The following is a 13,161-nucleotide window of genomic DNA, read 5'->3' on the forward strand; positions in this document are numbered from 1 at the left end:
TGACAGTGTCCAGTAATTTCAACACTGGCGTAAGATGATGATTCTTCATATTCAATTCAGGATTTTGTGGCCAGCATGAGGGTTACAGGACTGTCCCAGGTAGCTGCAGACTCAGTTTTGGATCTAGTGTTTGGGTTAGAATTAGAGGGCTGGATAAAGTACTCCTCTCATGGAAAATCACTGGCTCCAATGGCTTGAAAATGTAGTACTATTCTCCTGGAGTAGTGAGGAATTTATTTTGATTACCTGCCACTATCAATGGTACTGGAGTGTTTCCCCTTTCACAGTTTCATCCTCACAAGTAACCTTGGTTTAACGATGATTTGGGAGAGAAGCAGCAAGGTGTAGGACAGCTAAAGAGCTAATGGCAGAAATCCTGGGCCAAAGATGACTTATTGGGACAAACATTTCCTAAGGTCTTGAGGTACAGTTGTGTGCCTCTAGAGAAGAACCATCATTCCATATGGTAGAGAAACTGTTTAATGAAGTTTTCCGTCTCGTGGGGGCTGATTTGACTACCCCCTCAGAGAAAATTTCTCGTTATTTTGCAGAGAAAATTACTTGGATTAAGACTAAGTTGTCCACATCAATGATAGTAAAGCAGGATATTGAGAAGCTAAAAGCCAAAATTCATCTGGGTTTAGAACTATGGTGTTCACTGAGGTTCTGGATGTGATCAGAAAATTCTATTCCACACGCTGTTTGGACATAAGGCCTTCTTGGCTGATGAAAGCTTAAAGGGAAGTGCTGGGTCATTTGGAGGCAGACTATCAATCCCACCTTTAAAAAAAGAGCAGAACACTGAGAGCTCTTAAGGAAGTAAGTGTATATCTTAACTGAAAAATACATCACTGGTTGCTGGTTGATAACTGACAAGTGTCATCTCAATTTTTGTTTCAGAGTATGGAGAAGATGGCAATGAAAACCTTTCAGAGAGAGCGAAGGAGGCAGATTCCCCTACCATCAACTCAGGAAACCTTTTTCTGCCTAAATTCCTGAAGTACTCTGTGTACACTCATTCCTCCAACTCACACCAACTCACCTATCCTCACAATCTGGGAGAAGGAAGGGGGGGAAATAATATGTAAATTGATGGCTGTTTTGCTAAAGGGACAGTTTGGTGGGGGCTGGATATTTTACCCAGAGAATATAATGTTTAGTTGTATGTGAGGCATAAACTTGTTGAGGAAGCCTCTTGTTAATATTTTGGCATCAAAACACTGATTTTCACCCAATGATGAAATAAATTCACTTCTTATAAATACCTCAGAAGAAGTGGGGTCTTAGGAAGGATTTGATTGATAGGGTAATGGTCTCAACACTGTTAATTGTTTAGGACTGTGTCCACTATGTTCCATGCACTTTCCAGATATTAAAGAAGGATGGTACCTGCCCATAGGAACAAACAGTCTAATAACTGTGACGTGGACAGGTTAGGAAAGGGGATGGGAATAGCTCTAAGAGCTCCTGCCTAGATAAGTACCCAAGGAGATGAATGAAGGGAACAGACTACAGAGCTAACCTAATGTAATTGCTCCTGTTTCCTTTTTCTCTGTTTCCATTTTCTTTTGTCTATTTCTCCTTTTCACAGAATGGTTGTCATGGCAGAAATGAACTGAATGAAGAAAGGTCTATTCTGTGCAAAGTGTGTGTGTGTGTATGTGTATGTGTATGTGTATATATATATATATATATATATATATATATATGAATTTAATCTATTTCAATGAATAAAAACTGAGGTTTCAACATCAAAATACGCTCTCTTTAAAGTGCATCAAGAGCCAATATATTATAAAAGTTTTAGGAAAACATAGCCAGTCAATCCAACAGTCCATGTCATTCTTTCACTCCACAAGTAACAATCACCTTGTGCTCTACAATTAATTTTACTGGAAGAAAACTGCAGACAAAATAAATTACATCAAGAAATTCTTAGCACTCAAAGATGTATATTCAGAGAAACAAAAATAGACTACAGTCTCTGAAACTGTACAACGATTTTAAAAAATGAATAGCTCACAAAAGTTGAGAGAATAAAGCTCTAGCAGTATCTTTTTAATGCCAAAAGCACTTACCGCTGACATTCCCCCGCATGCAGAACTAGGTCTTCATTGTTTTTAGCACTAACAGTCAGCTCATGTTCAGTTGAATTGAAGACATCAAGGAGCAGATGGCATTGTCGGGTGCTGTTCGGAAACGGAAAAAATTAGTACCCTAGCTTTAGTAACAGAGTATTTTAATTACATATATTATGGAATCTAAAATTATATTTACTCTCATCTATTCCTATTATAGTATCTTAATTTTTTTCTCTAAAACTAACTGATTAAACCGTGTTGAAATTTAAAAAGAGCATGCATAGTTGAACAAGAGCAGAATTTAATTATACTTATGATCTGCACATGTCTGCATCTCCTATCAGGTGGGATCACTTCTAAGTATCCTCAAAAGTACCAAGTACAATCCAGCACCACCCTTATTAGCAGACTGCTGCCATTAAATAATGGATTTTTTTGTCAATTCTTTGAATGCTCATTTAAGACAATTTTAATATATACAACTTTGTTGACAAAGTCCTTTTAAGACCCAAACTACTAAGATTAGTGTTGTTTCAGAGAAAATGAAGCAAGACAGCAGAATCAGCTGGAAACAAGGAGGAAAGCCAACAGCATGTTATAAACCCACCCTATTTTCTACAAACCACTAGCAAACACTTCATAAACAACTGATTCGGAGACCAAACTAGGAACCATTTATCTAGAACATACCCTGCAGCATTGTTCATTATTGTACATTTACTAGAATTTTGTTCAGTTGAGTTCTTAAAAATCTTAAGAAATAGAGCTTCAACATTTAACTTTTGATCTTCACTGAAAAATCAGTCCCTGCAGGCTGCAAACTATTTTTGTTGCTCTTTTCTCTGAACCCCCCGCAAGTTGTTTCTGTGTCTAGTAATTAGGGGTCCAGAACTGCACTGTTTGTAGAAGCTTTAGTTATTTTCATTTTTTAAAAACTGTCACTTCGAAGTATTTACATGAACATAATATGAAATTTCTTCATAACAGAAACATTAGGCTCCAATTTCAATCTGTAAATGAAAAACTTAACTGATTGAGAAAGGCAGAAGGGAAGTAATGAAAACATTAGGTCTACACTACAACCTTATACGGTATAACTACATCACTCAGGGGTATGGATTTTCCAAGCCTGAGCGATGTAGTTATATCAATGAAACCTCTATAGTGACCACCTCTCATGGAGGTAGATTAACTACACTGACAGAAACAGCTCTGCCCCCGCTGGCATAGTGGCGTCTTCACTTAAGTGCTATGGTGGCACAACTGCACTGGTGCAGCTTTTTAAATGTAGATAGCCCTAAGAGTCTTGTTATATCTACTATGACTAATGAGAGAAAAATTATATACTTGTTCAGAATCTTAAGGATGAAGGGAAATGGATGGAGTTCTGACATTATCAAGAGTCAATCTGGACTGATGGACAGCTGTGGTCCCCTCAATTTCCCAACTTGAGGTGCCATTTACACTGTTTCACTATGAGAGCAACCATTCCTGGTCTACTCTCACACAGCCACCAGCATGTAAATCACTCCCAGCTATACTGTACGAGTGCTATAGCCAGCCACTATTTAATTACACTGCAGGACAACATCAGCAAACTCCTAATTCCAGACATTCCTGCAGAAATATCTGTCTTGTACCACCCAGAAGCCTCCTGCGCAGTACAAGCTCATATAAAGTCCATCATTTCATTAATAGAAAAGGACATGCATAAATCTTGTTACCGCAAATGGAGTTTCCCCAAACACTTCAATCCAAACAAATTGGTTTAGAATAAACAACAAAACAAGTTTATTAATGACAAAAAGATTTTAAGGTGACAACAAATACTGAGGCATATAAGTCAGAATTGGTTACAAGGAAATAAAAGGTGAAAGGCAACCAACACCTCACTTAACAAGCTAAGTGAATATAAAGCAAAAGGTCTCTCTTGCCACATGTTCCAACAGTCTTACTGCCTGAACCTCTTTCATTCAGGATCTCCCCCACCGCCCTTCTCCAGTGCAATGCTGCTTCCTCTGTTCTTCAGGGGTTGATGCTGCCATGGGTAGAGAGCAAGGGTGAGATGATTTGGGACACATGTCCTTTCCTCTTATAGCTCTTTCTTTTGTGCAAGAATCATGTCCAGCTGATGTTCAGGAGACAGAAAAATTGCATGGTCCGGACCATTAAGCTACTTTGTCAAAATGTAGATCTTTTGCCCATACCCTCTCTGCTGCTGAAGAGTGGCCACATAATCAGGTTGATGGTGCATTTGATCTTGTTGACACCTGGCTGAGGCATTAAGTAGCCCTTTGTCTCTGGGGAACTTGTTTGTCACTGCCCTTCAGAACATGTCCTGGTAATATCATACAGTGGAATCCTGTCTCTTTGCATACAATGTTGCCACACATTTTACCAGGACAACAATGATCAGCAAATCATGAGTTTTTAAAAGGATACCATACACAGTATACTTTACACAAAATTTAGCATAAACTTGTAAAAGGAGTGAACATGGGGAACAGACTGTCACAGGAGTCATTGGTGATTGAAGGGAATGGCTAGTGAGTAAAATTGACCTTCACTGGTCCTTGAAAAGATAAGAGTGGGTGGAACTGTCAAGGGGGAATGGGATTGGTTGACAGAAATTTCTGGAAGGTGGGTGGGGCATCTAACATGATTCTATATAAATAAGGCCCTACCAAATTCACAGCCATGAAAAAAGCATCACAGACCATGAAATATGGTCTTCCCCCATGAAATCTGGTCTTGTGTACTTTTACCCTATACTATACTGATTTCATGGGGGAGACCAGCCTCTCTCAAATTGGGGGTCCTGACCCAAAAGGGAGTTGTGGGGGGGTCGCAAAGTTATTTTAGGGGGATCGCAGCATTGCTACCCTTACCATACTATGCAATCTGCTGCCTTCAGAGCTGGATGGTCAGAGAGTGGCAGCTCCTGATTGAGAGCCCAGGTCTGCAGGCAGCAGTGCAGAACTAAGTGTGCCAATACCATACCATGTCATCCTTATTTCTGCGCTGCTGCTGGCAGCGGCTTTGACACCAGAGCTGGGCTCCTGGCCAGCCACCACGGCTCTCCAGCTGCCCAGCTCTGAAGGCAGCATTGCTGCCAGCAGCGGCACAGAAGTAAGGGTGGCAGTACCACAACCCTCCCTCACCCTTTACAATAATCTTGTGACCATTGCACAACTCCTTTTTGGGTTAGGAGCCCTACAATTACAACAGAGAACAAAGGGTAGGAATTAATGGTAAATTCTCAGAATGGAGAGGTATAACTAGTGGTGTTCCCCAAAAGTTAGTCCTAGGACCAATCCTATTCAATTTATTCATAAATGATCTGGAGAAAGGGGTAAATAGTGAGGTGGAAAAGTTTGCAAATGATACTAAACTGCTCAAGATAGTTAAGAACAAAGCAGACTGTGAAGAACTTCAAAAAGATCGCACAAAACTAAGTGATTGGGCAACAAAAGGGCAAAAGAAATTTAATGTGGATAAATGTAAAGTAATGCACATTTGAAAAAATAACCTCAACTATACATACAATATGATGGGGGCTAATTTAGCTACAACTAATCAGGAAAAAGATCTTACAGTCATCATGGACAGTTCTCTGAAGATGTCCACGCAGTGCACAGAGGCGGTCAAAAAAGCAAACTGGATGTTAGGAATCATTAAAAAGGGCATAGAGAAGAAGACTGAAAATATATTATTGCTCTTGGTATGCCCGCATCTCAAATACTGCGTACAGATGTGGTCTCCTCACCTCAAAAAAAGAGATACTGGCACTAGAAAAGGTTCAGAAAAGGGCAACTAAAATGATTAGGGGTTTGGAGAGGGTCCCATATGAGGAAAGATTAAAGAGGCTAGGACTCTTCAGCATGGAAAAGAGGAGAGTAAGGGGGGATATGATAGAGGTATATAAAATCATGAGTGATGTGGAGAATGTGGATAAGGAAAATTTACTTACTTATTCCCATAATATAAGAACTAGGGGTCACCAAATGAAATTAATAGGCAGCAGGTTTAAAACAAATAAAAGGAAGTTCTTCTTCACACAGCGCACAGTCAACGTGTGGAACTCTTTACCTGAGAAGGTTGTGAAGACTAGGACTATAACAGGGTTTAAAAGAGAACTGAATAAATTCATGGTGGTTAAGTCCATAAATGGCTACTAGCCAGGATGGGTAAGGAATGGTGTCCCTAGCCTTTGTTTGTCAGAGGATGGAGATGAATGGCAGGAGAGAGATCACTTGATCATTGCCTGTTAGGTTCACCCCCCCGGGGCACCTGGCATTGGCCACTGTCGGTAGAAGGTACTGGGCTAGTTGGACCTCTGGTCTGACCCGGTACGGCCGTTCTCATGTTCTTCTGTAACACCACAAAATTAAAGATTTAAATAGCGGAAATAATGAAATTTACTATTTTTAAAATCCTATGACTGTGAAATTGAACAAAATGCACCGTGAATTTGGTAGGGCCCTATATATAAACTAGTTAGCTCATCACATTTTTAAGTCATCACAGTGTTGAATTCACTAGGTGGTTATTTCTCATTCTAAGTGTAGTGAATGTGAAAGCTGCTAAACAATTCCATTGTCACAGTTTCAGTGGAAACCTAGTTTGAAATAATTGAAGAACTAGAGCCACACAAGAACAAAATCAAAAATGACTCTACGAAACTCTTGAACTTTTCCATTATTTAGCCAAAAATACTCTAAAGAAGAGGCTGAAATGTCGCTGATGGAAAATAAACATCAGTTTATTCCCTCTCTTCTATATTTTAAAACTTATTGTTCAGATTTTTCAACCCAAATCTTTATTTGCAAAGGAGGCTGTGTCACAGTTTGTTGCAGTGAAATAGCGGGAAATTGTGTAAGTACAATGGAGCAGAAAACCATTAGAATTTTGAACTGTGACATTTTACAATGATCAGAAGTCCCATCCAGCAAACTCAATATCAATCAAGGTTGTTTAACATATTCAGATTGGTTCAACAACATTTTAATAGGACGTAAAAAGTATAAATTTTGTAAAAGTTTATCATTAGCCAATATAAGATACCACACAGTGGTAGGCCTAACTACTTAGTAGGCTGGATTTCCAATTATTATCCTTTGATGTTTCACCTACAGAACTGTTGACTTTTCATTTTGGACAGTACACCTATCTCCAGGCCACACTGCAGGAACAGCTGGATTGGCACCTTGTCCTATCTGGGCAAGGAAGGAAAGGAGGATACCAGCTGGGCAGCAGCCACAAAAGGCCCCTTTGGTAAGTATTAACCTTTTATGCTGTGTAATATATAAAATTGTAAAAAAGACTTTGGTTATCTATAAACTTAATCTCCTGTACCTAGGAAGCAGAAAAGTTCTGCCCTTAAACTGAATGTAGGTCTGGTCTGCACTTGAGGGGTGCAGGGAGGGGAATCGATTTAAGTGAATAATGTAGCTGAAGTCAACGTACTTAGATCTACTCACCGTGGTGTCTTTATTGCGGTGAGTCGACTGCTGATGCTCCCCCATTGACTCCGCCTGCGCCTCTCGCTCCAGTGGAGTACCAGAGTCAATGGGAGAGTGCTCGGCAGTCCATTTATTGCGTCTTCACTAGACATGATAAAAATCAACCCCCGATGGATCAATTGCTGCCCATCAATTCAGCGGGTAATATAGACACGCCCTTAGTGTGTGATCAATGCTCAGGAATTTAGGTAACTAACGCTGTAAATCAATCTAAGTTAGGCAACTTCATTCATGTAAATTATGTAACTGAAGTCAATGTAACTTAGTTTGAATTACAGCGGTGTCTACTTCTGCCTCTTGGGGAGATGGAGTACAGACGTTGACAGGAAAGTGCTCTCCCATCAACTTAGCTTGTTCACCAGACCTGCTAAATCAACACAGCTGCATCGATGACAGCAGTGTCGATTTAGTTGAGAGTGTACACGTGGCCTAAATATTGGGCTGTACCTTTATTCTTAGAGTCTCTCAGTTTGCTGAAGTCCAGATCATCAGGAAGATATTCCTCACAACTAATGAAGGGACCTTACAGAAATACGTTATAAAACAGTGGGTAATTAATGACAGATGCCTATAATCCACTTACGTTCTGCAATTGATACATAGTTATTGCACTTATTTTTTGAATGAATGAAATAATGACCCATTGAAAGATGTTTAAGCTCATTATGAATTGCCTGTTGCCACAGCTGTCAGCAATAATGACTGGATTAAAAATCCCTTTATAGTTTATCAGCTAAACTGAGATACCACAAAAGAAATTCCTTAAGTAATGTGGTAAACTGAAATACCAAAAACAGTATACATTGTGGGAAAGTAATTTTTTACCTCCAAAAGGAAATGTTATAGGGTCTCACACCCTATACCAGGAAAGAGGTTTTGGAAGTTAGAGTGGAATGAACACTGCTAGCATTCCACCACTTACAGATGAAGGAAACAGGGTCCGCTTTTTATTCTTCACAAAAAGTAGTTCAGTATACTTTCTTTATGTATTCTGTACAGTGCTGTATTAACCACTGACAGATCATCTTTGATTAAATAATTCCATTTGAGCTTGTTACTTTGACTTCTCACATTGTTACTATTGCTATTAAATTCAAACATGCAACACCTCCAGACAGCTGGTGGGGGAATGGGGTTCAGTCAAGTCAATCACTTGTTCCCCCAGTGGCCAGTGCAGCTAAAGGCTAAAACGGCCAGGTCCCAGAGATAAGTGAGACTAACTGTGATACCTGAACAAATTGTTAAATAATTTGTATGCACCTAAAGGATAACAGTGCAATAAGCAATAAGCAACATGGATTTCTCAAGAACAAATCATGCCAAGCCAACCTATTTTCCTTCTTTGAGTGGAAACTGGCTACTCTGCTAGGAGCAGGCAGGATGAAGCCCGTGTGACTCGTTGCCCTGAACAGAACATGGTCACATGGAAAAGCTGAACCAATGGAATGAGACACAAGGAGGAATGGAGTCACAGATGCTATTAACAATGCTTTCAGACATCTACAGTGATAAATTACAGCTGCGATATCTTTACTGGTAGAACAGTGTACAAGCACATCAGAGTGATCATCCCATCAGGGATGCAATGTAGGGATGTAGAGCTGGGCGCTCTGCGAGACACCACTGACCTGTTGTGCCATTCAATGGGAGCCCCTGTCAGTGGGGACTAGTCCTTCCCACCAGCACAAGAGAGACAGGTAGGCAAAAGTTAAGAGCTGCTCCTAAGCGCTCTGTTTCCCAACGCCTTCGGGCTTCAAGCATGTTGCCTATGTGTTGGGCGCTCTTGCTGTAAGTCAGTCAATTCTATACTAGGGACTGTTCCCGGTTTCAGTTAGTTGGTCCAGTTACTCTCACACTAATGTACTCATCTCTTGCTTTTTTATGGGCTGATGCCAATCACTTTAACCCTCTGTCACTTTTACAGTCACTATCACCAGTTTTCTTTTAGCTACTACAATCTGTACTCTTGATGAGCAGAACTGTGGGATAACATGAAAGGTGCTTTATGAAATAAAATTAGTACTTTTGATATAACTGCACTGATCAAAACCCTTTTACTTTATTACTCATTCTTGTAAAATATAGGATTTTCAGTTCTGTGTGTTATCCTAGTAAACTATGGGAGGAACAATTTTTTTTCTTAACTTAGGGAGGCTCACTATGACAAAGTTTGAGAAACCCTGGGTTAGGCAAATACCTGTCTTGGATGGTCTAGACATACTAAGGAGGGGCTGGATTAGATTACTTCTTAAAATACCTTCCAGCACTACATTTCTAAGATTAAATATGGACTCAAGCTTGTGAAAGAATAGTAGATGTAAACTGATGCATTTTAATTAGCCTTGTTAATGTAATGTACAGGATGTGTTAGCACATACATATGAAAGAGAGAGTAAGAGTAGACAGTAAGCTCACATTTTAGTTGGCTATTTGAACCCTCAAATTAAATCTGGTGGAAATGTTATCACTATCTTACGCAGTGTTGCTGTAGCCCTGTCGGTCCCAAGATGCTAGAGAGACAAGGTGAGGTAATATCTTTCATTATACCAACTGTTGGTGAAAGAGAAGTTGGTCCAATTAAAGATCTCTCATGTATCTTGCATCATTATCTTAAGTATTCCTAAGGCATCAACCACTTTGGTATCTAAGACATCATACAGGAAAGATCATTTCCCAAATTTAAGTCTATTTGAAACACAAGGGAACTGAGGAAAAAGTCTGTATGGCATTTTTCCAGTTGATCAGTTGGGTAGCATTGTTCTCTCATAAGAACATAAGAATGACCATACTGGGTCAGACCAAAGGTCCATCTAGCCCAGTATCCTGTCTTCTGACAGTGGCCAATGCCAGGTGCCCCAGAGGGAAAGAACAGAACAGGTAATCATCAAGTGATCCATTCCATTGCCCATTCCCAGCTTCTGGCAAACGGAGGCTAGGGACACCATCCCTGCCCATCCTGGCTAATAGCCACTGATGGACCTATCTTCCAAGAATTTATCTAGTTCTTTTTTGAACCGTGTTATAGTCTTGGCCTTCACAAATTCTCTGGCAAGGAGTTCCACATGTAGACTGTGCATTGTGTGGAAAAAATACTTCCTTTTGTTTGTTTTAAATCTGCTGCCTATAATTTAGTGACCTATAGTTCTTGTGTTATGAGAAGGAGTAAATAACACTTCCTTATTTACTTTCTCCACACCAGTCATGATTTTATATACCTCTATCATATCCCCTCTTACTCACCTCTTTTCCAAGCTGAAAAATCCCAATCTTATTAATCTCTCCTCATATGGCAGCCGTTCCATACCCCTAATAATTTTTCTTGCCCTTTTTCTGAACTTTTTCCAATTACAATATATCTTTTTTGAGATGGGGCGATCACATCTGCATGAAGTATTCAAGATGCGGGATTTATATAGAGGAAATATATTTTCTGTCTTATTATCTATCCCTTTCTTAATGATTCCCAACATTCTGTTCACTTTGACTGCCGCTGCACATTCAGAGAACTATCCACAATGCCTCCAAAATCTCTTTGTCGAGTGATAACAGCCAATTTAGACCTCATCGTTTTATATGTATAGTTCGAATGTTTTCCAATGTGCATTACTTTGCATTTATCAACACTGAATTTCATCTGCCATTTTATTGATCAGTCACCCAGTTTTGAGAGATCCTTTTGTAGCTCTTCGCAATCTGCCTGGGACTTGTCTATCCTGAAAAATTTTGTATCAACAACTCTCTCATCAACAACTAAAGGTAACTGATAAGTAAGTGGGGAACATTATCTCTTAGTAAATTTAAAAAAATATTGTGGGGTTTCAATGTATAGGTCACATTGTTAGCTTTAATAAGAAGATGCATTTCCCAGCTGCATTCAATGTCCCCAGGAATATTTCGATGGCATATTTTTGAAACTCAGGGAAACTAGACCAAATAGTATTTTATGTTGTGAACTGCCAACTGAAAATCTGAAGCTACAAAAGCATAGCCTGAGTCATAAAAACTAAATAAAAGCAGTTTAACATCTCATATAAAACCTAAGCAACAAAATCTGATACAAGTTCAAGGCAAATTAATTTAAAAAGTTAAATAAGGAGAGAAAGTGTAAGTGAAAACTTTGACTTGTAATTTACAGCATCTAAGTATTTGGATTCGGCAGCGAAAAGATCAATACATCAAGAAAAAGTGCGTTTTACTTAATGAGAAACATTTATTCACAGATTTTTTCAAAATGATAAATTTCTACTATTTTTCTTCACTTTAAAATGTAATATAGTATGATAAACGACGTGGCTTGGTGCTGGGAAATCAATATTACGAAGCACAAGAAGAAACAGCTATGTTGATCACCAAAACCATTAGCATAGAATAAATACAGAGACATGATGAGTACATGAAAATAAAGTGCATTTATGAACATGCAGTCAACTCACGTATGTAAAAATAAAGGGATAATAAGAACCTTTCGGAAGCGGCTGCAGGAAAAAAGTTGCACAGAAAGATTTAAATATGTATATTATTTTTGGCCCTTTTTGAGCAAAGCACTTATGCATCAGCTTAGTTACTACAGTCCATGCTGAAGTACATCCCCGTTCAGCAATTACTTGAGTACATGCTTAGCGTTGATTGACTTTACATGCAGAACACATATGGACTAAAGCTAATCAATATAGTTAAGCATATGCTGAAGTGCTTTGCTGAATTGGAACTATCCAGCACCTGCTACTATGCAGAGAAAGTATACATAAGAATATAATTGGACTCCATGGAAGCCTGAACTACAAATCAAGTCAGCAGTATAATAAAAGGGGGTTTTTAGGGTAAAATATTTGCTATATGCAGTAAAACACTGGCAAGAGAATGACAATTAAGGAATAGGAAAGTCTCATTTTAGGATAAGGAAAATGGTCATTACCTAACACAAAGAATAATAAATTTGTGAGTTTCTCAATACTACATTATTAAACACAATAATCATTTAGAGGTCAGAAAATAAAGAACTAACTTTAGACCCTAATGAGTGTTGGGAAAGTCGTTATGGTACCTAGCATTTAGAGCAGGTGACCTGTAGTTGGCTGAGTTCCTATCTTTGCCTCAGACTCGCTTCATGACTGTGGGTCAGTCATTTCAAAGAACTTTAATTCCATGGAATTTTTGTAAAACAGTGTCGATGTTTTGCTGAGTATTTACAGAGTCCCCAAAGTAAACATCCCCGCAACTGGATTACAAAATCCTCGAAGTATATACCCATACGATTTGCTTATATTTACCATATTTTTCAGTTAGCACCATGTAAGAACTAAGCACAACTGAAAAAGAATAAAATTATCCCCATTGTTTTACACATCAATTTTAAACACAGAATTCAGTAAATCAGCCTAGCACTAAAATTGTATGATTTGACTATGTAAACGTATAAGACATGTATGTACAAAATTAAACCTTAATCACAAAAAGTTAAATCTGTGGTTTATTTCACTTCTGAACATGTTTGCATCTCATAGGATGAGAGGGACATATTCCAGAAAATAAATACAAATAAGAAACTTCTAAAGGTA

The 13,161-nt window shown here is 38.8% G+C and overlaps 1 protein-coding gene across 2 annotated transcripts in view; it reads right to left on the reverse strand.

Annotated features, from left to right (window-relative positions):
• Positions 1–13,161, reverse strand: part of TRAPPC9 (trafficking protein particle complex 9) — a 742,651-nt gene that overhangs the window by 432,355 nt on the left and 297,135 nt on the right. For both annotated transcript variants that reach the window (XM_030546427.1, XM_030546428.1), the window contains exon 19: positions 2,079–2,189. In XM_030546427.1, the coding sequence (XP_030402287.1) occupies positions 2,079–2,189 (111 nt within the window). The remainder of the gene's footprint in view (positions 1–2,078; positions 2,190–13,161) is intronic.

The sequence above is a fragment of the Gopherus evgoodei genome, unplaced genomic scaffold, assembly GCF_007399415.2.
Source record: "Gopherus evgoodei ecotype Sinaloan lineage unplaced genomic scaffold, rGopEvg1_v1.p scaffold_44_arrow_ctg1, whole genome shotgun sequence".
Classification (NCBI taxonomy): Eukaryota; Metazoa; Chordata; order Testudines; family Testudinidae; genus Gopherus; species Gopherus evgoodei.